General features: G+C 39.7%; 1 protein-coding gene across 2 annotated transcripts; it reads right to left on the reverse strand.

The window, feature by feature from the left end:
* Window positions 1–4,598: 4,598 nt before the first annotated feature.
* spata2 (spermatogenesis associated 2) lies at window positions 4,599–25,508 on the reverse strand. 2 transcript variants are annotated; one of them, XM_080204436.1, is made up of 3 exons: window positions 25,472–25,508; window positions 20,573–20,998; window positions 4,599–6,417 (listed from the first exon to the last, which is right to left on the reverse strand). In XM_080204436.1, exons 2-3 carry the CDS (start codon window positions 20,882–20,884, stop codon window positions 5,152–5,154), a joined length of 1,578 nt encoding a protein of 525 aa, XP_080060562.1. In that variant the 5' UTR covers window positions 20,885–20,998; window positions 25,472–25,508; the 3' UTR covers window positions 4,599–5,151. The 2 variants fall into 2 exon arrangements, with proteins under 2 accessions (XP_080060562.1, XP_080060563.1); XM_080204437.1 differs by lacking the exon at window positions 25,472–25,508 and adding an exon at window positions 24,889–24,909.
* Window positions 25,509–25,592: the final 84 nt, after the last annotated feature.

The raw sequence follows: 25,592 nt of genomic DNA on the forward strand, positions 1-25,592 counted from the left end.
CAAACAACTCGCCGAGCCAACCTCAAGCTCCACAGGTGGCAGAGTCTGCAGATCATGCATTTTATTTGTCAGCCATTTCAGAACCCATTAAACTGGAGAGGGAATAAGTCATCCTTAATCCCAGAGGACCACCTAAGAGTTGTGTTTTCCATAACTTTACATCCACAGCATATAGAAAAGTTCCCTGAGCAGTCTTCATCTTCTGCAGGCAGGAGCTTATGGTCTTTTGATAACAAAGAACAGTACAGCACAGGAACAGGCCCTTTGGCCCATAAAGTCTGTGGTGACACATGCTCTTTAATCTAATATTTTCTTGCCTCTATGTGGTCCATATCCCTCTATTCCCTACCTTTTCATATATCTATCCAGATGCCTCTTGAATGTTATAGAATCTGCCTCCACTACTCCCTCTACCATTGACCGTATACTTTCCTTCTGCAGGAGACTTTCCAAATCACATTACCTCACGTTTCTCCAGATTAAATTCCATCTGCCATCTTTTAGCCCAGGTCTCTAGCTGATTTATATCCTGTTGTATTCTCTCAACCTGGTCCTCCCCTAATTTTTGTATCATCTGCTAGTTTACCAGACTATCAACATTTTTGTCCAAATCATTTATATATAGCAGAGCCCCTGCAATGATCCTTGTGGGACACTGCCTTGTTACAGTTAGAAAAGCACCCTTTTACTGCTACTCTTTGCTTTCTATGCCCAAACAGGTTTTGTATCCATCTTACCAGTTCACCTCAGATCCCACATGACTTCCACTTCTGTATCAGCCTGCCATTAGTAAAGCCTTCGATAAGGTTCCTCAAGTCCATGTATACAGCATTCACTGCCCTGCCCTGGTCATTTTTCTTGTCATTTCCTCAAAGAACTCAATCAAGTTTGTGACACACAACCTCTCCTTCACAAAACCATGCTGCCTATCATGAAGAAACCTATTGTCTTCTAGATGTAAATATATATCTCTAAGAATGTTTTCCAATAATTTCCCCACTGCTTGTGTACAGCCTGTAATTTCTCAGATTGTTCCTCTGTTTAGGAAGGGCAGAAGAGACAATGTTAGCTACTATCCAATCCTCTGGTACCTAAAGAGGAAATAAAGATTTTGGCCAAGGCCTCAGCAATATCTTTCCTCACTTCTCTCAGTATTCTGGGATAGACCTGATCTGTCCCTTGGGTGGATTTCCCCACCTTAATGTTTTTCAAAACCTCCAATATCTCTTCACTTTTTATCTCAAGACTTCCTAGAATGTCAACATCCTTCTTTCCTAGAATGTCAACATCCTTCTGTCTGCACTCACCACCCATCACATCCTTCTTTATGAATGCTGATGCCAAGTACTTGTTGAGGATCTCACCCACCTCATCTGGCTCCCACACAGAATACCTCCACTGTCCTTGAGTGGACCTACCCCTTCCTTAGCTACCCTCTGCCTCATCATTTCCAATGTTAAGGGTGCTCAAGATGTTGCTAATCTCCAGTACCATCTTCTCTGCTGGGAAAACTGCTATAATCTCCAATGACTCTCCACCAGTCCTAGCTCTTTTATTGGCATTTTGCACACTCTTCTGCAAATAGATCAGAGTCACTATTGAGAAACATGCACATCTAACAAATGCAGCGCATATGGTGAAGGGATAAAATCAGGCTGGTGCATACGTGAGTGTTCACATTATTATCTGAGGGGTAAAATGCCTTTGTGGGTCATGACCTCAATGTCACTTCAGTACTTGTAATGAGAATGGGGTGGGGAGAGTGAATGATGTAGGTAGTATAGTTGCTGAGAGGAAGAAGGAGCTCAGAGTATGAAGAAAGTGAGGATGAGACAAGCTGCATCAAACTCATTAATGCTGATGAAAGCAATATGGAGATGAGGAATAGAGTGAGTGAGATGAACATATTAAGATTGTAGCGGCAATAGACACCTTCTAATCTTTCATAAGAACATAAGAAATAGGAGCAGGAGTAGGCCATCTAGCCCTTCGAGCCTGCCCCGCCATTCAATAAGATCATGGCTGATCTGTCGTGGCTCAGTTCCACTTTCCCGCCCTCTCCCCATAACTCTTAATCCCCTCTCTTATCAAAAACCCATCAACCCGCGTCTTAAAAATATTTAGCGAGGCAGCCTCCACCACTTCAATGGGCAGAGAATTCCAGAGATTCACCACCCTTTGAGTGAAGAAGTTCCTCCTCAACTCCGTTCTAAACCGCCCCCCTCTTTATCTTGAGGCTGTGCCCCCTAGTCCTACTGTCTTTTTTGAGCGGGAAGAGTCTCTCCACCTCTATCCTATCCATCCCATTCATCATCTTATACGTCTCAATGAGATCTCCCCTCATTCTTCTAAACTCTAACGAGTACAAGCCTAGTTTATTCAGCCTCTCCTCATAGCTCAACCCCCTCAACTCCGGCATCAGCCTAGTAAACCTCCTCTGCACTCCCTCCAAGGCCAAAATATCTTTGCGCAGGTGCGGCACCCAAAACTGCACACAGTACTCCAGCTGCGGCCTCCAGACCGGTCAAGTTATTGGATCAATCTGTAGCATCGAATTAACAAACTCATGATCACAATCTTGCAATTGATTTTTTTCCTGGCAGTTAAATCCACCCAGGCATTCTTTGGGTAGTTTTCTTTCTTCCACTACTAACAAAATAGCACACTTCTTTTGTCCCTGGCAGCACAAAACAGAAAATCAAGGGAAACATCTGTAAAACAAGGGCAATCCTCCCCTTTTTGTAGCCATCCCACATCTCTTCCCTTCTGATCATAATTTCCTTTGTGCACTGGCCCTTTAAATAGGTGCAGGCAAATTGCATCATACAGGTTGGCTTTCTGCTGACTAAGGCAGAGTGGAGGTCAATCCTGGAAGCAAAATTTAAAATAATATAATCTATTTGAGATTTAGGCCTCTATGCTCAGAATTAACTAAAACTGGGATGAAAGATATGAAAAGTATTAAAGGCTATTGGAACACTAGCTTTCATATAACTTCCATTGTAGGCTACAGTTGACTTCCAGCATATTGTACGCCATGGTTGAATAGAGTTCTTGTTAGACCATGTATGGAATAATATTTTCAGTTTTGGACATTATATCTCCGGAAGGACATAGTGCAGCATAATCACCAGAATTACTGACGCTCAGAAGAGTTAAATTATGAGCATGGGATGGCTTGTATTGCTTTGAATGATTTAATCGAGGCATTTTAAGATTATTAAATGTGTAGGGTAGGGTACATGGAGAGAAACTATTTTCTGTGCTGAGACAGTTCAGAACAAAGGGGGTATTGCTGTAGCTTCAAGGTTGATGTCTTCACATAACAGATTGTGGAATTTGCTCCCACAGAAAACTGCTGAGGTTAGATCAGTTGAAAATTTCAAAACCAAATGATGGATATTTGTTAAGGGTATTAAAGGATTTGGAACCAAGGCTGATAAATGAAGTGAAGATACAGATGAACTTTATTACAGGCGCAGGTAGCTGAATAGCTTACTCCTGTTCCCAATAACTGCTTTCCAGTTTATCTGAAACACACAACTGTGCGCATCAGTCACCATAAACTGCATAAAATATATGTTGGTGCATAGATTACTCACAACCCATGTATAAAATAATAAATTCCTGCAGAAAGGCACTGCTGCATACAGTTATAATAAATAAACTGCCAATCTCAAAATTTAAAGTATTCCTATTTGCTTCCTGAGTGTCTAATAAATCGTATACAAACATATGAATTAGTAGTAGGCCACTCAGCTCTTCAAACCTGTTCTGTATTCAAGTGTATATTGATTGATTTGACCAACCTCAATCCCACAAACACACCTGCCCGATAACTTTTCACCTCTTCATTACTATATTATGCCATACATAACAGTAGGCTTCAGGGTTTGATCTCAGGTCTGCAAAGAGTTGGTTGATCTCTGGTGAACAACAGGGGTGCTGTGGTCTCAGCAACTTCAGCTGGGTGAGGAGAGGAAATAAAAGTGAGAATAGTCATCCTAACTGTAATGCATTGATTGCAGTTGGAAGTTCACAATGGAAGAAAGGATCTAAACCAGCCAAACTGAAGAGTATCAAAACTCACAACTATGGTCACTTGAGTGAAGGAATAGCATCTGTGCAAGCAGCATGATTTAGTACAAAGAAAAATTACAGCACAGGAACAGGCCCTTCAGCCCTCCAAACCTGCACCAACCATGGTACTGTAAAAAAAATGATGAGAGAGTAGGGAATGTTTTAGAACTGCATCTCATATTTACCTTAATGTTAGGAAACAGATAAGTGATAAAGATAGTTGCTCATAAATTGACATGGACAATCTAGAAGAGAAGTTGCAAAAGTTATAGTTAAAATATTTGTTTGCAGATTGTGCCAGCAAAAAATTGATTACATCAATTTTAAAGGTGTGCACCATAAATTACATTATAGCCTATGGATAAAAGGAGGGACTCAGACCTCAGTTCGGGAGAGTCAAAAATTAAACAAGTGTATTCAGTTTGGTAAACCCTGAATAACTCAGAATGAAGATGGTAGCCAGGGGTTCAGACACAATATAAATTATTGGCTTAAAAAAACAAATCAGAATTTGGCATTGCCAGTAACACAGTTTTATTCATACAAGCAATCATAAAATTATTTAACAGTCTCCAAAAAAATGCATGGATAAGCCAAGGGATGCCAGAATAGGATCAAGGTTCCCATCAGAAAACACATACTTGCCCACCTATTGTAAGTATAAAGTAATTATGAAACACTATCACATTAGAAAATGGCAAGAAAAATTGCACATCAATAACAAGGCTCATGATATAAACATCTGACAGTTTTACATTAAGTATTGCAGGCTGTTGTCTCCCAATCATTTCCAATAACAAAATATTTGTCTGTTTCAGATTCTAAACCATTAGTCACTTTCTGCAACATTACCATGAATTTTTAAATCAAAGCAGCTTTAATGTACATACATCAGCCCTTGAAAAATATAGCAGCAAATTAAATATCTTAAGGTACATATTGTAGTACAAGAGATCACAGTGTGCATTTATATTTCAACAATATTCATTCTACAATCTAACCATTTTCAAAATATTCTCAGCATAGATTTTTCCAGGGCTGATCATGCATTGTTATTCCAGATTGAATAACTCATCTGTACAGGGAATACATTTTGCCAGATTTATAATTGAGCTGGCTGTTTGGGTAAAAATTGTGCATTTTATTCTTGTTGCATAAATCTTGATGATAAACAGCCTTACAATCATCACAGGAGACCTTAGAACAGTTCATACAAGTGAACTTTGCGCCAGGTTTGTCACAAAATCCACAGCGCAATGTGCTGGTGCTCTTGAAACTGGGTAAACGCTCCTGATACTGGGATGTGATCGAAAATGCACATTTCTCTTTTGGAGCAGAACTCACAGAAAGATCATTCTGAACAGATGATGAGCGTGATAAGATACCCACCATCCTTGGATATTCATGTCTACTAGAGACAAGTGAACACTCTCCGATGTCTCGATGGCACTGGTTACAAAGGGCCTTGTCACACTTTTGGCAAGTTATAGTCCCACTGGACATTCCACACATTTGGCACTTCAACACAACTGTGTTAGATACACTTTCTTTGGTAAAATGTGAAGTTTCATGGTGCACACCTCTTAGGTCATTATTTTTTATCAATCTTGTACTATGACTAGTTGAGTCTGTCCATCTTGGTGTTAAAGTGCATTTAGGATCTTCAGCTGTGTAAAGATCCAAATTATCAAATGCCTGGAAGGACATGTTAAAATTATTTTCTGCTCTCCAGTTTTCATTGGGAGAGTGCAAGTATTCATCTGATTCTAAACGAGGGGAACTTGACATAGTAAGAAGAGAAGGTGTAGGACGATAAATCTCATCAGTCATATCCTCAAAAGAAGCGCCATAAGCAGTCTCCTTTTTGTGATGTACAGGCGTCAGACTAACTTTACTTAACTGCTTTGCCACTTGATTTTCATCGTTGTCTATGTGTGATGAAGGCTTATACATGAAATGTTTCATGTAACTGTTTGTTAACCGTTCACTGTCCAATCTTCGTGTTACTGGTGCTTGCAAGTCTTCCAGTCTTCGCTGTCTTTTCATTACATCAATGCATCCTCTCACGTCTTCTGCGCTGTTCTTTCGTTCTTCAACTACATTAAGCTCTGAATAGCCCTTACCTTTCATTTGTGAACAGATTTCAAGTAAATTCTCACATTCAATTCCAGCCAAGAAGAGCTCAAAAGACATCAATTTCACACGGTTAGCGTTAACTTTGTTTTTCAGTTCAAATGCTTCTTTCTCATGCTGGTACCCTATATGATATAGGATATTCCAAATATCATCTTCACACAATGCAGATTTGATATAGTAGACAAAGTGGCCCGTAAAGGTCTAGAACAGAAAGAAAAGTTAAATGAGTCACATTCTTAGCATTTCTTGCAATGCTGACTTTCCCTACATGCAGCTTCTTTTAACAGTTGATAACATGTATACTCTAATATTAAGACAGCCATTAATTCAAACTCGGATTTAGTTGTGAACTTGAGGGCTCAGTAAAAGCGCAGCAATGTTGGTAATTCAATTATTTTATTCCACACAGACAAAAACAGTAAAGATTTTAAAATAAATTGGAGGATATCACCAAGCTCTGATCTCCAAACAGAAAATATCCATACCAAACAGAATCTCAAAACATTTTACTCTGCAAAATCAGTGTGTTTAAACAACAAGTGCCAATGAGAAGAGTCTTTGGAAGTTACAATCCCAGAAATTATTTGGGCAACAGGGTTGAGTCATTCGACTCTTGGAACTTCAAAAACAAAATTGCTCTATTTTAGCTTTTGTATTTCTTTTTTTTTAGAAAAATCCCAACCAGTAAAGTATTTTAAAAGCATCTGTGTTGGTTTAAATCACATTCTGTGAAATAAAGATTGTGGATTACATATAAACCAGAAAGCATTCCATTCAATTTTAACCAGCTTTTCTGATGAAGCTGCTTTGAAGTGGAACTCATTAGAACGTAAGCAGCAACGTTTTGAAGAACAGAAAAAAGTCAGTAGCCCAGAGTACAAGGATGACAGAAACAGAAGGGCCAAGAAACAATAAGGTGCATTTATACACCACTTTTTTAATGTACAGGAAAATTCCAAGGTACTTCACTGACAAAGAAATAGACAAATGGAGACCTCTGTGGGAACGAGAGGGACAGGTGATTTATTTTGAAGAGGGGCAGTTGAGAGGGATTTTAAAAGGTAAAAGAGGTAAAGACACAAAAAATAGCAAAGGAGACTGACAGAAAATTGTACCAAGACAGTCAAAAAGCTCTGACACTATTGGTGAGACAGAGATGCATAGAAGGGGAAATAGAGTTGTAGAAAGCTGCAAAGACACTGTGGTCTCAGGTTACAGAGAAATATCAGAGAATCGTATAATGCAGGAGGCCATTTGGCCCATAGAGCCAGAGCTGACAACAATCCCTCCCTATCCCTATCCCCGTAACCCCATGTATTTACCTGCTAATCCCTGAAGCAAAGGGGCAATTTAGTATTGCCAATCCACTTAACCCACACCTCCTTAGACTGTAGGAGGAAACCACAGTGCCTGGAAGAAACCCACGCAGACACAGGGAGACTGTGCAAATGCTACACAGTCACCCAAGGCCAGAATTGAACCTGGGTCCCTGGTGGTCTGAGGCAGCAGTACTAACCACTGTGCTACCGTGCTGCCCTCATTAATATAAAGGAGTTCAAGGAATTAAAATTAGTTTGATATTAGGAGTTAGAGAGACAATGTAGGTAAAGAAGAATTGGGTGGTCAGGGAGGAGAACAAGTGATAGCGAGAATTTTCAATGATTTGGAATGACAAGGAGAAATTAGAGAAAAGGCAAGTCTAAATATGGTGAAGTAGTGGATAGGAATTTTTGTAATAGTATGAGATTCAGGGATGGAATTGGGCAACAATGCTAACATGCAAATAAGCAGCCTTGGTGATAGATAGTATTTAAAAGATCAGTTCAAGTTGAATCAAGAGCCATTTATGGCAGGAAGTTGCCATTTGGCCCATCAAGTTTGTGTTGGCTCTCCGAGGAACAATCCAATCAGTCCCATTCCCCTGCTAATTCTGCAAGTTCATTTCCTTCCAATTTCCTTTTGAAATTGCCTGTTGGGCACAAACTTCCAGGTCATCATCACTTCACACAGCTGGTCATAATGAACTGGAACACACTGGAGGGTTGTGGAAGCAGAGATGATCAGGATTGCAAATCTGTGCATTACATAAATGATACCAAAAAAGCTTAGTTTATAGAAATGGCCAAAATGATAGCTGTGGTCTTCTTGGTGTTCAACTGCAAGAAATTCTTGATCTCAAACAGATTTTTTTTTTATTATTTGCTGGAAATCTTCTGATCACTTGTGTCTGTGTCAAACCGGGTCCTCTCAAGAATTAATTTTTTCAGTTTTGTAAACTGTGTTCACCTCATCACTAGTGGCAAAGCATTCCTCTTTTGATAAATTACCCCCTTTATATGCCTAGTTCATATATTAAGATTATAGCCTCTTGTTTTCCACATACCTATATGAAATGTACCCATTTGGAATCATGGAATCCCTACAGTGCAGAGGGAGGCCATTCAACCCATCGAGCCTGCACCAACAATCCCACCCAGGCCCTATCCCCGTGATCCCACGTATTTACCCTGCTAATCCCCAAATTCCTTTGATCATTTTTGAACAGCTGCATCAAATCACCCTCAGCACGAGAGCATATAGCCCTCATTGGGCTGCAGTTTTTCCTTATTGCTCATAATTTAGCTCTTTATTCCCTGGTACTATCCAGGTAAACCAGTGATGTTGCAACTTTTCTCCAGGGCATTAGAAGCCCAAAATTATTAAGATATGCAACACCAGGCCTGGCATTTTGTAAGAATCAATTCCTTGATGTATATTTAAAAATACTGTGGATACTGAAAATCCTGAAATAAGCACAGCATGCTTGAAATACTCCGTAGCATTATGGTGAGAGTAGATATTTCAATTTGATTTTCCAGTAAAAGTGAAATGTCACTGGCTAGAAACATCAACTCAATTTCTCTCTCCGCAGATGTTGCTTGATCTTTTTACATAAATCCTGCTTGCCTTAAATGGATTTCCCCTTCAATCCTGATTATCTTTTTTAAATGGATTGATGCATTTACAACCTTAAATCCTCTTTTACTGCATTAATTTATTGTGTATATCCATGTTTTCACTGGTGCCCAGAGCGCAGCTTTCATATTTTATCCACTTCCACAGCCTGGACGTGCTGCATCCGCCTTTATTCTTCTTGACTGTTTGTTATTCCTCTCTACTTTGCGATTTCTCTATGTATTTTTTAATTTTAAATGACTGAAACAATAGTAAGATCAACGCAGTACCTTCTCCAAAAAGGAAATGTGAATGAAATTGGTTTTTACCCCAACATTGGCTGTTTAGAAAGTAAAACTGTCATGGGTTGTTGCAAATAGGTGGAAAATCTGGACCACACAGAACAGTTATATGGCAAGGTACTGTACAGTGGGGTAGGGTTGTAACACGTGCGTGGGGCAGGGGAGGAGGACATCAAATCATTAATCTGCAGAATGCTGGAGTTATATTTTGTACTTTGAAAGAAATTGCAGGTTTCATTATGTTCCAACTATACTAATTCGGACCTCACAACAGCAATAGTATTGGTTCTGGGGGTTGATGGGGGGCGGGGGAGGGGGGGGGCAGAAGAAGAAGAATGGTTGAAAGATAAGATTGGAGGAAGTGACTGTTCTGGTGGTAGGAATTGTAATGATACAAATCCATTCATCTTGGAGAAGCAGATGTGTACATATCCGGTCCTACTGATCATGTTATTTGCATCACTTAACTTTTTGATGGTGGTAATAAATTTAACAGTTCAATGACTGAAGTTAAAAGATATGCTGCCTCAGCCAAATCCATGCAGATTCTCTGTGAGAAAGAAAAACAACTCCACCTTTCAATATCTATTCTATAAAAAAGTATTTTCAAAAGCTTAGTTAACAGTTCTTTTTAAACCTGGTCAATGGTCTTAATTAATAGTAAAACAGAAATAGGAGCAAGAATGTTTCAGGTAGCTTCTCGAAACATTGGCAAATATTATGCCTTAGTTTAAAAAGGGCTGCAGGGAAAAGCCTGGGAACTACAGGCCAGAGAGCTTCACATCTGTGGTGGGTAAAATGTTGGAAGGTATTTTGAGAGACAGGATCTACAGGCATTTAGAGATGCAAGGACTGATTAGGGACAGTCAGCATGCTTTGTGAGTGGAAAATCATGTCTCACAAATTTAATTCAGTTTTTTGAAGGGGTAACCAAGAAGGTAGATGAGGGCAGTGCAGTTGATGTTGTCTACACGGATTTTAGCAAGGCCTTTGACAAGATACCACATGGTAGGTTGTTGCATAAAGTTAAATCTCACAGGATTCAGGGTGAGGTATCCGAATGGATACAAAATAGGCTACTTGACAGAAACCAAAGGGTGGTTGTAGAGAGTTGTTTTTCAAACTGGAGGCCTGTGACCAGCAGTGTGCCTCAGGGATCAGTGCCGGGCCCATTGTTATTTGTCATTTATATGAATGATTTGGATGAGAATATAGGAGGCATGGTTAGTAAGCTTGCAGATGACACCAAGTTTTTTGGCGTAGTGGACAGTGAAGAAAGTTATCTCCAATTCCAGCAGGATCTTGATCAATTGGGCCAGTGGGCTGACGAATGGCAGATGGAGCTTAATTTAGGCAAATGCAAAGTGATGCATTTTGATAGATCGAACCAGGGTAGGACAGTTAATGGTAGGGCGTTGTGGAGAGTTACAGGACAAAAGAGATCTAGGGGTACATGTTCATAGCTCTTTGAAAGTAGAGTCACAGGTGGACAGAGTGGTGAAGAAGACAGCATGCTTGGTTTCATCAGTCAGAACACCGAATACAGGAATTGGGGTGTCTTGTTGAAGCTGTACAAGACATTGGTAAGGCCACACTCGGAATACTGTGTGGAATTCTCACCCTATTATAGAAAGGATATTATTAAACTAGAAAGAGTGCAGAAAAGATTTACTAGAATGCTACCAGGACTTGATGGATTGAGTTATAGGGAGAGGCTGAATAGACTGGGATTTTTTTCTCTGGAGCATAGGAGGCTGAGGGGTGACCTTATAGAGGTCTATAAAATAATGAGGGGCACAGATCATCTAGATAGTCAATATCTTTTCCCAAAGGTCGGAGAGTCTAAAACTAGAGGGCATAGGTTTAAGGTGAGAGGAGAGAGATACAAAAGTGTCTAGAGGGGCAATTTTTTCAAACAGACGGTGGTGAGTGTCTGGAACAAGTTGTCAGAGGTAGCAAGAGAGGCAGGTACAATTTTATCTTTTAAAAAGCATTTAGATAGTTACATGGGTACAATGGGTATAGAGGGATATGGGCCAAATGTGGGCAATTGGGATTAGCTTAGGGGCATTTAAAAAAAAGGGTGGCGTGGACAAGATGGGCCAAAGGGCCTGTTTCCCTACTAGAACCTCTATGACTCTATTGACTTTTGTTTTTCCCCTCCACAGGTCCCCTTACCTTGGAGTATTTTCTGCATTTATGGGGTTTTTTTTTGTCTCTCCCCCTGAAATTCTAGCATCTGCACTATTTTGTTTTCTGTGATAGCCTTCATTAACCCTTCTGGATTGCCACCTTAAAAGCTTTGGTTTGTAATCAATAATACATGCAACACAACTTATTCACATCAGTTATGAAATAGTAAAGTGATACTGGACATAATCAAACATATGAGGTTGCTGTTTTGTAAGCAACAGGCAGTTGAGGTAAAACATTATAACCTTCAAAGACACTGAAGTAAATAATGGAGATAAATACAGTGTGTAATTGCAATGTCATTGCTGACTTCCCTATCAACATATCCTGCAGATCACCATTGATCAGAAACACAACTGGACTAACCATATAAATACTCTGCAGAATTGCCAGTGAGTGAGTATCTCATCTCCCCAGAGTCTGTCCACCATCTAGAAGGCACAAGACATGTTGGTGATGCACTACCCTCCATCTGCCAGGATGAGTGCCACTCCAACAACACTTTAAAGGATACCATCCAGGAAAATGCAGCCCATTTAATTGGCACCCTGTATGGTGCCTTAAAACATTAACTCTTCCATCACAAACAAAGTGGTAGCAGCATGTACCATTTACAAGATGCACTACAGCAACTTACCAAGCCTCCTTTGACAGCACTTCCAAAACCACAATGTCTATCACATAGAAGAACCAGGGCAGCAAGCGATGTGACCACCACCAGCTATAAGTTCCCTCTAAGTCATACACCATCCTAATTTGGGATTATAATCGCTATTCCTTCACGGACACTGGGAAAAATCCTGGAACACCTCTCCTACCAGCACTGTGGTGTATCTCAAGGAGGCAGTTCATCACCACCCTTTACAAAGAAATAAGGAATAGAGAAATAAAAAAAATAGGCAATAAACGCTGGCTTTTCCAATGAACCAACATCCCATGACATCACATGCAAGAAAGTTATATAGATGTTAAATTTTCTGAATTAGCACAGTCATGGAAGGAGGCTACATTAATCTATGTTTCCTATGCAACTGATGCTGCTATTAAAAGGCAAGCTACATGATTGACCATGAAATAGCTAATCATCTAAATAATTTCATACAAGGGAAAAATGTTCAAGTCTGCTGAACGTGGCCCATGTCAAATGCCAGAATATTAGATCAGGTCAAGAACAGAAAATGAGGTTGACAACCCTACTTCAGAGAGAATGCAAGTAAAAGTAACAAGAACGAACACATATTTTAATTAGTCCTATTCTTTTTATAAAAACGTAAATTCATCCAAGATGTGAATATGCAATGATATGTCAATTGTGAGAAAGAGAGCATATTTTCACTTGCTAAAGGTCAGGTGCAGAAGCCATCCTACCTCTTTATAATTAGTGGCTTAAGTCCAAAATCAGAATCCTGTGTGAATTTTTTCTAATTTCCTACTCATTTTTATAACCAAAATGCCAACGTGCACACAACTACAGGCAACATTATTTGCAAACCTGTAACCATTAGATAATTAGGACACTTATCGAGTAGAGATGGGACCAAAAGCCATTCACTCAAAAGCTCATTCCTTTTCAACTCTCCAGGTGTCTGTCAGATTACAAAAATCACCACCTTTTGTGAGAAGTTTTTCATAAAATTTGATTTTTAAAATTTACTTTTCACCAACTTTAATTTATGTCTTCTTGTTCCAAATCATTCTAAATTAACAGTCTGAGGAGATTAACAGCTGACAGAGACTTTCAAATCCAGATTCGGAGGTAGGTCCTGACCAAACTAAAAATAAAAGACTCGGATGCCATTCCATTACATCACATTGGCATATTCCTTACGTAGTTACTTATACATGATAGAACAGTGGTGGATGGCTTCTTCCAAAAAAAACTGTGATATTCTAATAAGAACAAAGAAAATTACAGCACAGGAACAAGCCCTTCGGTCCTCCAAGCCTGCACCGACCACGCTACCTAAATTAACTAAACCCCCCAGGAAATATATCCCTCTATTCCCATCTCATTCATGTACTTGTCAAGACGCCTCTTAAAAGTCACTACCGTATCCCCTTCCACTACCTCTCCCAGCAACGAGTTCCAGGCACCCACCACTCTCTGTGTAAAACATCTGCCTCATACACCTCTTAAAACTTGCCCCTCGCACCTTAAACATACGCCCCCTAGTAACTGACTCTTCCACCCTGGGAAAAAGCTTCAATTATCCACTCTGTCCATGCCTCTCATAATCTTGTAGACTTCTATCAGGTCGTCCCTCAACCTCTGTCGCTCCAGTGAGAACAAAGGGCAAATAATGTTTCACTCATTTGAGTTTTTTAAATAAAGGTAACAAAGGATGAGGAGAATGTAGTCTTTCAAAAAGCATTTGATAAAGTGCCACATAATAGGTTTGTCAGAAAGGTTGAAGCTCAGAATAAAAGCTACGTGGATACAAAGTTGGTAGAGTGACAAGAAACAAAGCAGTGGTGAATAGTTGTTTCTTGGATTGGAGGATGGTATTTAGTGAAGTTCCCTCAGGGGTTGATATTAGGATCACTGTTTCTTGATCTATATTAATGACCTAGACATGGCACAACTTCAAAAATTGCAGCTGACAAAATCTGAATGTATTGTGAATTGAGAAAGATAGTGAGTGAAAAGATTTGGATAGATTTTAGTAGTGTGAAGTGATACATTTTGGTTGAAAGAACAAAGCAAGATTCTATGAAGTAAAAGGAAACAATTTTAAAGGGAGTGCAGGAGCAGAGGGAGCATATGTGCACAAATTATTAAACATGGCAGGATAAGTTCAAAAGCAGTTAATAAGGTATACAGATGGGATCCTGGGCTTTATAAATAGAGGTATGGAACACAAAATCAACAAGATATTGTGAAGCTTTTATAAAACATTGGTGTAGTTAAGTATTGGGTTCAATTTCAGGCACTACACTGAAGAAAAGATATAAAGGCATTGGAGTGCAAAAAACATTTATGAAAATTGTGCCAAGGATGAGGGACTTCAAGTTACAAGAACAGGTTGGACAAACTGGGATGTTTCTGCTCAGGGAAGATTTGATGGAGATGTTTAAAATTATCAGGAATCTGAACAGAACAGATAAACTGTTTCCATTGACAGAAGGGTCAAGAACTGGAGAACACCAATTTCAAAAGGGATTGAAGAACCAACCAGAGGTAACACGAACATTAAAAAAGTGAGTGGTTGGCATCTGGAATACACAAGTACCTTAAAATAAGAGTTGTAGAGGGATAGAATTTCAGAGTATAGGATCTAGCTATCAATGACAAAGCTATTAAAAATAAGAATGCTGAAGAGGTCAGAATTTGATGAGCACAGATACCTCAAGAGGGTTGACTGACTGGAGGAACTTAGAGATAGGCTGGGGAAAGGCCATGGTAGGATTTGAGAACAAGGATGACAATTTTTTTAAAAAAAGCAGAGAACTGTGTGCCTGGGAGTCAACTAGGTCAGCAAAGAGAAGGTGAATGGGACTTGACACATGCAAAAGCAGCAGGGATTTGGTAGACCTCAAGTTTAGAGGTAGAATATGGGTGGTTATAGAAATAAGAAATAGTAAAACCAAAGATTTGCAATTAAGATTAACTTGAACAGTGGACCACGAATAAAAAAGAACTCTTCACATCCCCAGAAAATAGGTTTTGTGGTGTGCAAGTTGTAAATGAATCATAATCTGTGCTGAACCAGCTAATGCTCAGTCTGACCAGCACTCAGGCCACTGTTTGTGCTTGGGAAAACCACTGATGCTTCCACTTCTGATTTTTATCCTGTGCTCCCGACGTGTTACACAGAAACAGGAGCAAGCTTTATTATGATACCTCCATGGTCAAATAGACAGATCACGCAGCCACTTGACTGTGGCACTCCAAAGCCAATGGCAGCAATGAAAATGCATGCCGGTGGTTTAGACTTTGAGGAAATCAGACTACACATGATTTAAACAATTCTCAAATTCATTGATCTCAAATATGGCTCTTCTTTTAATAAACTATTTTACTCTGAAATGTTTACACGCCATTTGAGGGAAGTGCTAACAATGGTGTCCCTCATTGTTAAAACACATGACATGCAGCTCAAATACACTATCATCTGAGCAGATAGATATTGATTAGCATCCATTCTTCAGCTAATCCTGACAACCTATAAGCTTCATTTGTGTTCTTAATCTGTATTGGTGCAATGCTTTATAATAGATGAAGCTGAAATGATACTTGGTGACCATTCTCGTGGGGAAAATGATTCCAATATATGGGGCTGATAATTACAGAATCATTGATTATGAGGTTCCTGACTTTGATTCCTGGAACGAAGAAGGGGTTATCTTGGGAGGTAAATGTTGAACAAATTGGGCCTGTATCATCTGGAGTTTAGAAGAATGAGGATCCTGAGAGGAATCGACAGGGTGCATGCTGACAAGATTCTCCTTGCGAGAGAAACTAGAACTAGGGGACACTGTTTAAAAATAAGAATTGACGGTTGTTAGTCTGTGGAATTCTCTTCTCCAGAGAGCAGTGGAGGCAGGGTCATTGAATATTTTTCAGGCTAAGTTATATAGATTCTTGACTGACAAGAAAGTTAAAGGGTGTAGTGGGTAGAGAGGAAAGCAGAGTTGATGCTACAATCAGATCAGTCACGGTGTTATCAAATGGCTGAGCAGGCTGAAAGGGCCAAATGGCCTTCTTCAAGTTTGTATATTAATTCACAGGATGTGGGTGTGACTGACAAGGCAAACATTTATTAGCCATCCCCAATTATCTTCAAGTGCTGTTAGGTAGGGAGTTCCAGGATTTTAACCCATTTAATTTTAAATGAAGGAATGGCGATATATTTCTAAGTCAGGGTGGTATGTAACTTGGAGGTGGTGCTGTTTGTATGCACCTGCTGTCATTGCCCTTTTAGGCAGTAAAGGTCACAGGTTTGGCAAGCACTGATGAAGAAGTCTTGGCAAGTCACTTGTTAGTATGTGTTGTAGATTGTATTCACTGCAGACACCGAGCAGCTGGTGATGGGGGGGGAATGAATCAATGTTTACTGTGGTGCCAATCAAGCTTTGTTCTGGATGGTCTTGTTTTGTGACGGTTGTTGGGGTTGCACATATCAAGACAATTGCAGAATATTTAATCATACTCCTGGCTTATGCTTTTAGATGATGGAAAGGATTTTTAGAATTAGGTGGTGATTCACACATCTCAAAACACCCAGCCTCCGACCAACTCTTGTACTCACTGATCCAGATGGGCTTCTGGCCAATAATTATCAACAATGGGAAGTGTGTGGTTCAGAATAGAAGTTATTATTGGAGAAAATCTGGTTATCTTTGCTTAGGCGAGACTGAAACCAATGGAGGGCAGTTTAACTCAAAAAGAAAGGAATGTTCCACACTTAATAGGGTGGCATGTGACTAGACTGAAGCCATTTCAGTGATGTGCTCAGGTGAAAACCTGATTGACGAATTTCAAATATAAAAGTTGCAGAAGATAGCAGGAATACAGGAGGTAACAAATGCAAGGAGTGGAATTCGCCCAAAAAAATTCTAAGTGTTGAATTTGTGTGAAAACTGGAGTAATTCATGCTGTTTTTTTCAGTGGGAGTTCAGAGAAGAATCTCCCACACTCTGCACTGCAGAGGTCATCAGTGTGAATATCATTGAATTTCAGGGGGCAGGGCCTATTCCCACTGGAGAGGCTGTAATCAGTACACTGAGCAGGCCATTGCACATGCGCTGATCTATCAGTGCTGAGAGCAGTGCATGCACAGTGCCCCCACACTGATGGCCTCCTGATTGTTGGCTAGTCCCACAACGCCAGCTCTCCACTCTTTCCAACCCCCATGGCCTGCCCATAGCCCCTCCCACCCAGCCCCAATCTCCAGCTCCCCTCCTGATGTAGGTGTCCTCAGGCATTGACACTTTGCTCTTGGGCAGTGCCAGGGGGCATCACCCCCTGCCACTTGATCCTCCAGCACCCCACTCCTCTGATTGCCCCCCTTCACTCCAGTGGGGCCAGGCCACTAGTTCCCTGAAAGTGGGGAGCTACTCTAAACCCTTTTGGAATGAACTACGCTAACAAGAGGGAGATGCTAGCAGGCCTGTTAATAGCATTTTAGGTTAAAATGAGCATTTAAATACCAGTGCAAAGTAGATGCTGCCGGAAATCCGGTGCTGGGAGGCACCATTACGATGGGAATGCATGCATGAATCCTGTGCAGTGCCCACCACAAAATTCTCTTCACCCGTTGCACTAAAAGATCAACCCCATGGATTTGTAAGCACAGATTAACAACAGAGTCTATTCACCATCTGAATCTTAACATGCACAGTTAAACAATGAAAATCAGACAGTTGTCCAATATACTCAATAACTTCCGAAGTCTAATTGTAGTAAGGGCATTAAATGGTCACATTTAGCAATAAAGCTACCAGAAAAATACATTTGGGTTTGTGCATTCAGGTGAGAGTAGACCTTTAGCTACATGATAACGCTAAGCCAAACAATCTCTCCAACACTGAAAATGTAATGCCGGCTGGGGATCTGAAAAAAACCTTTTATCTTCCTCTCAACCCTATCTTTAATTATTTTGTTTTCTGTACATGATCTGACAATGAACTATTTGAATTTATACTTCCTGGCTTAGACTTTGCAATGGTGAAACTGGTCAACAATAGCAATGCAATACAGTTTCCTAGTGAATGGACAGCTGATTGTTCACTGTGTCCGATCATCTTTCTACCAAATTCACAGACTGACAGTTCATACCCTTTGGAGACTTATTTCCTAGTCCCACTACCACTTAAATTTCATTTGAAATTTTGAAACTTGGCAATATTTTCCAGGTCAATGGAAAATTTATTGGTGAAATATATAACATGCTGTTCGCTAAATTATCAGACTGCTTAATATCCAGTACTGGGTGAGCAGAAATTTCCTCCAATTAAATATTGGGAAGACAAAAGACATTGTTTTGAGTCCCCAGCAATCTAGTCAATCTACCTCTCTCCCTCCCTTCCAAGTTTTCAGTCCCCTGCACTCTAGCTGACTCCATCTCTCTCCTTGGCAAATGCCCGATACTAAACAAATTTACTCATAAAATGGCTCAAAGATGAGTTTCCAACCAGATATTTGTGCCATCACCAAGACATCACTGCTACATTGCCTGGCCTCACTTCATCACAACTTATTTGTTGCCAAACCCCTCATGCATGCCTTTATTACCTCGAGACTCAAGTACTTCAATATATCCCTGGCTAGTCTCCCACATTCTAATCTCCCTAAGTTTGAGGTACTCCAAAGCTGTGCTGCTATCACAGCAAATCCTGTTTCCCCAACCGTCCTGTATTCACTGACCTACATTACTCCCAGTCAATAATTTAAAATTCTTATCCTGGTTTTCAATCCTTGCATGCCCTCGTTCCTCCCCATCTTTGGAACCTCCTCCAGCCCCCACAATCCTCTAAACATCTGCAGTCCTCTACTTCTGGCATACGTGATTTTAACTGGTGCACCATCAGTTGACTAAATCCTACGCTCTGGAATTCCTTCCCTAATTCACTTTCCTCCTTTGAAACACTCCTTGCATCTGACCAAATACCTCCTTATATGGTTAGTGTTAAAATGCTTCTGAAAGTATTTTGGGATGTTTTCATAATGCTAAGACACTATATAAATAGAAGTTGCCTTCTCACAAAGCCCAGGATGCCAATGGCAACTGAACTCAATAGGAATCAAAAGAAACACCGATCATAGTCCCACCAGATTCCTATATCCTCACCTCAGTTCGAAGCATCAAAAAGGTTAGTAGCTCAAAAGTTCATTTTAAAGTGGTTGTAATTAATGGATTTTATTCCATTTTGAAGCTGTGTGTTGTATTACAGATTTCACTGCAAACTGAGATTGGAATGACTCAGTTAAGCATTTCAGTTCAATGGGGAAATCATCTCCCCTTGGTGTTCTCTTTCAAAAAGGCAAAAACTGAAGTTAGCAACAGTTCAACGCTGGGATAATTATTTCATATCCTAGCCCGAAGCTGATATTCCCCCTTAGTAGCATAAGAACACCAAGGTCAACTATAGTCCGTGCACCACTTAAAATCAGGTTATACAGCACAAGACAAATACTCCATACTCCACAATGACTCTGTTACATTTACACAACAAACCCCAGGTCTGGTGCTTTTAAATTAATAGTCAGATCTGTTTCTACTGAACGCAGCAATCAGATTGTAAAAAAATTGTATTACATTCAAACCATTAGCAATGCTAATGGATTATGATAGATTTAATTGAAAATGCTGCAATTTATGTATCATCAACACTTCAAATCTAAACGTCACATTGACATCAGTTTCTTCTGTGTAGCCCGATCATCTTAAAAATCAATAGAAAGTTAGAAAATTAAGGAATTTTCTTAAAAACACTAGCTGTTTAAGACTGTCCCTTTGATGCAAACGATAAATGTTTTCTTTCCAGATAATGATAACTGAAAACAAAAAACACCCAATAGCAAAATACCGCAAGTGCTGGAAGTTTACAGTTAATGAAAAATGTTCAAAATATTAAGAAGCCTGACTGCATCTGTAGAAAGAGAAACAAAAGTAATGTTTCAAGTTATAATCAGATTAAATGTTAACTCTGTTTCTCTCCCCACGGATGCTGCAGACCTGCTGATATTTCCAGCATTCTTTGTTTTTATTGTAAAGATCCTACAACATACATACACAAAGCAAGCTGTAATTACCAAATAAAAAAGGTCCATACTGCAACTATTGCTTTTGTTATTAGAAAAGATTCTTGAAGAATCTAGCACCATTTATTTGTAAACAATTTACCAGTAAATCCATTGGTATTTAGTGTTTAATTTGTAACCTACCTTCTAAGCTAGCTCAAACGTATAAAATAGTCTACTCTACCTTTATTGTTTTAAATTCTTTTTTCCAGGGATATAGAAACAGGTTAGTGCAGAAGGTTTCCAGTATTCCAAAGGCAGTGAGAAGCGCGCTTAAACTTGACGTTCTGAGCATCCTCAAGGCATTCTCCACCATATCATAAAATTTAAACATTTTAAATCTTTCACTGGACTCCTGTCGATATAAATCAAGTAAGGATGTAGCCGTCTTCTTAAGGCTTGCATCATCAACTAGGTGATCCTTCTCACTTAATTTTAATTCACAAATCTGTACATACTTTCGAAACAAAGTGTCTCTGATTTTATTTGTATCCATTAGGAGATTGTGCAGGGAACAGTTCACCACAACATGTCCATGGTTTTCCTGTTCTCAGACTGGAAGTAACTTTGAGATTACAATCACTGATGCCAGGAAAAGTGATGCAGATAACTGTAAACAAAAGGAAGACAAAATAAGTTAGAAATTAAACAAAGAATCTATGTCACATGAACACAAATCACTACTTTGACATCAAATTTATTTAAGGAAAAGAAAATAGTAACTAACAGTTAGGCTACATTTTAATCCATCAAATTACTCGATCTTTATCCTAAAGCTATGAAATAAGAATCCAATCTCAAAAGGAAATTGCAAAAATCTAACTCATCAGTCAATATGTAGTTAAAATTTTATAATATAAAACTAACCAAAGCAGATCAAAATGAGTCATTAGCAGCTGCAAAAGATGCCAACATGCAAAACTGGAATGCAAATACTTAAAGCCAATTTTTTTTTTTGCAACACACTACAATAGAGTTTCCAGAATATTAAGAACAGAAAAGTGTTCAATAAATTTTCGAAAGTAAAGTCAGTTAGGTTTAAAGATGACTCAGGTTTAAGGCTGGTATGCATCTGCAAACCTATCGGCCTTTTCCATCTGACTTGATGGAATACCCAATCCTATAGTGCTAGCATGTTTTCTTGGGAGGTGTATGTGTGGTTTTCTCCAAACAAAAAATGTGAAGAACACCTTTAAAATGATGCAGGACACATTTGAGATTTCAGTTCAGTTAAATGGGAGTACAAATATTCCAATATGTTTTAAACCAAAAACCTAACTCCTGATCAAGTTTATTTCTTACTGAAATCATTAAAAAAAACTTGTTACGTAATGGACACAGGTCTTTAAAGGAATGCAAAAAAAAAATGGTAAGTATATCCCACTTAAATGTGTCGCTGGAAAAATTTTAAACAGATTTACTTGAAATTGTAGATGCAATTCAGAAAAGTACAGACCAAAGCTACCTTAGCCCCCATCACAACACCAAATGTTGCCATTTAATATTTGTCATTCAAAACTGGTGCAAAAAGATTTACCCAACAGTCTGAATTTTATCCTTAATTATACATTTCAGTACAAATCAGTGAACTACAAACAATTACTGTTCATATACAAAATATTATTCTTCTTTGCCAAGCTTTGTGACTGTATAGTTTCAAATTTCTATCAATTAGATTAGTGTTTTTATATTTCTGTGAGACAAGACTTGAGCCAGGTTTTTTAAGGAACAAAAAGCATTGTTACTGCATAACAACACTACATCGGTCATAACTAAAATGCTAGCTCGTCCCACACTGGGCGTGAACTGCATGATTAGTGGGAGCTTTATTTTTCAAATTCCACTTCAGCAATCTTTGCTCCTGAGCTTCAATATTTGAATTACCCAACACAACTTGGTGTTAGAAAGAAAACCAAACACTAAAAGAATAAGAAATAAGAACTGACAAGAGATAGCCTCTTTATCTCTTATGCAAGAATTAAATGTATATTACATCTCAGGTGAGCTTTGCACTAATGCAAAAAAAGGGGAATTTTCAGATATCACAATCTATTTATAACGCAAGTGCGTACAATTTCTCTTCCATGTCAATATTGATTTTGGATTTTATTTTTAACCCTGAAAGTAGGTAAGCCCAAAGCACGTTGTGAAATGCATGGAGGCCAATATCTGTTAAGTAAACAGTGTGTGGAGCTTTCAGCTGAACTATCTATGTACAACTGTAGCCAATGCATCCAAGTTGCAACAGGCAAATACATTAGAAAAATGCCAACTAAGGACATTTTGTGAACCCAGAGCAAAACCTGACAGAGACCAAGTGGGATATGTGGTGGTTGATCACTTCACTGACTCTGTACAAGAGAAGGGCTCTTGGAGCATGTAAACAATGCTACAATCTGGGAACCACCATTACAGAAGGACAATCCTGAGCTCTGAGCTTATAGAGAAGAATGACCATAGTAGAAAGAATATCCTGAACTCGGAGTTCAGAGATGACGACCATAGAATCATAGAGTTTTACAGCACAGAAAGAGACCTTCAGTCCATCATGACCACACCGATCATCAAACACACTGAAGCCTGGCTATCTCTGTCACTAGTGTGAGTAATACTTAGATCTCAGTAGCGAGTCTGAGTCATCCCTGTACCATATTCTCAGAAATCACGATTAAGCTAGCTCTTCTGAATGAAGTAGAGTTGCACAAAATTTAGATGTCTTTATTGTGCCTACCTAAGCAGGGTCTCGATCAACATTTTGGCACCCCGGGTGGCTTTGATTAAAGTGGTTGCATTAAAGCCAAAGTTGAGCTGGAACCCCCAAAAGCTTGTAGACACAATGGGAATGAGGTTCTTCGGTAGTATCTACAGGGAAAATGGCTGGACTACACAAAGTTTCCTGAACTCTCTCTAGAGGGCCTGAGATCCACTGGGAATCAGTTATGAGAGGAACTATGAAACAACTAGGCAAGAAGGCCAGTAAGGTTGAAAAGCCTTTGATAATTGTTTGTCGGCCAGATCACTTCATGAGACTGAAAAGGAAAATTATGCCCTCCAGAAAGATGCCCTTGAAGGGGGAGTTCCTGAATTAGAAAAATGATTGAACGAAGACGACAGGTGAGGAATATGTGACACACATGGCTCAGTTCCAAAGTCAGTGTGAAAGAATTTACCAAGAACAAGCAGCAAGAGCAAAAGGTGTGGTGGAATCAGAAGCTTGCCAGATAACCCATGAAAACATGGATCATAAAGGAACAGTAAAAGTCCTACATCAGAATAATCAGGATCGCTGCCCAGTGATAGCCCACCACAATATGCTGCAGAGAAATAGAAAGGGTGAAATTGCATCTATCACAGTCGATGATGATGACCGTTTAGCGGAAGAGGCATCGAATACAGACAATGAGATGCCTAGTCCTAAAGGGAGCCATGATGTGGCAATGCTGGCGTTGGACTGGGGTGGGCACAGTAAGAAGTCTCACAACACCAGGTTAAAGTCCAACAGGTTTATTTGGAAGCACGAGCTTTTGGAACGCTGCTTCATCATCAGGCGAGTAGACCTGCATGCACTTGTTGTGAGACTTCTTACTGATCTAAAGGGGACCACCACCTCCCTTTCCCATAATCTCAGAGCCTACAGCAATCACCTCCCCACCCCCACCCAGACAGAAACCATCCCCATCAAACCAGAGGCGGGTCAATCATCAGGCAATAGATCGGGCAGGATCTTAGTCAAAATGGAACACAAAAACAGTACTGGAGTCTGCACACTTTTTTTAAAGTTAATCAAAATTCCATAATCTTACAGCAATTAGTTAAGATCAAGGGAATGGTACAGATTAAATATTTTCTCTAAAGGGAAAGTGTAATCTCCTTTGCATCTATTGTTACCATCTATGGAATACACTGAATTTCAAAATCCTGTCTTAAGTACAATTTAATTCAGTTCATTGATAAAACACTTTTCCAATACTAAATAGTTAATATCAGTCATTGAAGCTGCTGCCAACAAATTAGAAATGCATGCAAGAAGTCTCACCTAACATTCTCTTATACATCAAAATATATACATATAAACTAACAGTAACCATATGATTTTATGATGTTGGTTTTGCATAACTATCTAGTCCTTGGATTGTATCTATTTTGAGATGGAGATGCCGATGTTGGAACGGAATGGACAAGTTTACTTGGAATCACAAGCTTTCAGAGTGCTGCTCCTTCATCAGATGAGTGACGATGCTCCTTCACCTGATGAAGGAGCAGCGTTCCAAAAGCTCACTACTTCAAATAAACCTGTTGGACTTTAATCTGGTTTTGTGAGGCTTCTTATTGTACCAATTGTGGACCACATTCACACAGGATGTGTTTGACATTTTAACAACTAAACAACACAAATTTCTTCAGACCACCTTGTGAATGGTACAACGAGTTTGGTTACCACATTTTGTGCTACACAAATTACATCTCAAATCTACATACTGTAGCACTATTGGCACTAACCCATCTGGAAACGCTGAACACCGAAACCTGGTTCTGCGACTTCAAATTCAACAGGTTTGGAACTACGTTCTGAGCTATGTTCAGAAGGTAGGAATCGCTTGTCCAACGCATAATAATTGCCCCCATCACCGAGTAACCATCGTAGTTTCGAAATCATCAAGATTTCAATTTGAACTACGCACTGATCCTTCATTACACTTGTGCATCAACTTCCTGACTGCTCAGTTTGGTGCTGCGTTTGACGGATGTTTGCTTTAAAATTAAAACTCTGACAAGAGGTTACAGAGGGCATGGCCTTTTCTCCCGCTCAAGCAATAAAACTACAATCCAGCTACTGGAACACAGAAAAGATCACACGCAGTTCCAACAATAATATGTAGGCCCACGTCCACTTGACTGGCACTCTAATATGACGCCGCCATCTTTAGCCCATCAAGCATCACTTGCAGCTCAATTAGAGACATTTGCCACTCGGTTGTGTCTTCCTCGCCATAGTCCCGAGTCTGGCTGCGTTATAACCGTCCTGATCCAGGATGCAGGACACAATGATGGACAATGAGAGATGCTGAATAAACACACTCACCTTCCTCCACCTCCCACAGCACCAAGCCCGGCACCTACCCACCCACCCGCCCTCTGATTGGCTCGCGCCAGTTTCCGGGTCCGTGAGCTCCATAGACCTTTGAACCCTGGGAGTCGGCACG

This window comes from Carcharhinus amblyrhynchos, chromosome 16 (genome assembly GCF_965287045.1).
Source record: "Carcharhinus amblyrhynchos chromosome 16, sCarAmb.v2.hapA, whole genome shotgun sequence".
Lineage (NCBI taxonomy): Eukaryota > Metazoa > Chordata > Chondrichthyes > Carcharhiniformes > Carcharhinidae > Carcharhinus > Carcharhinus amblyrhynchos.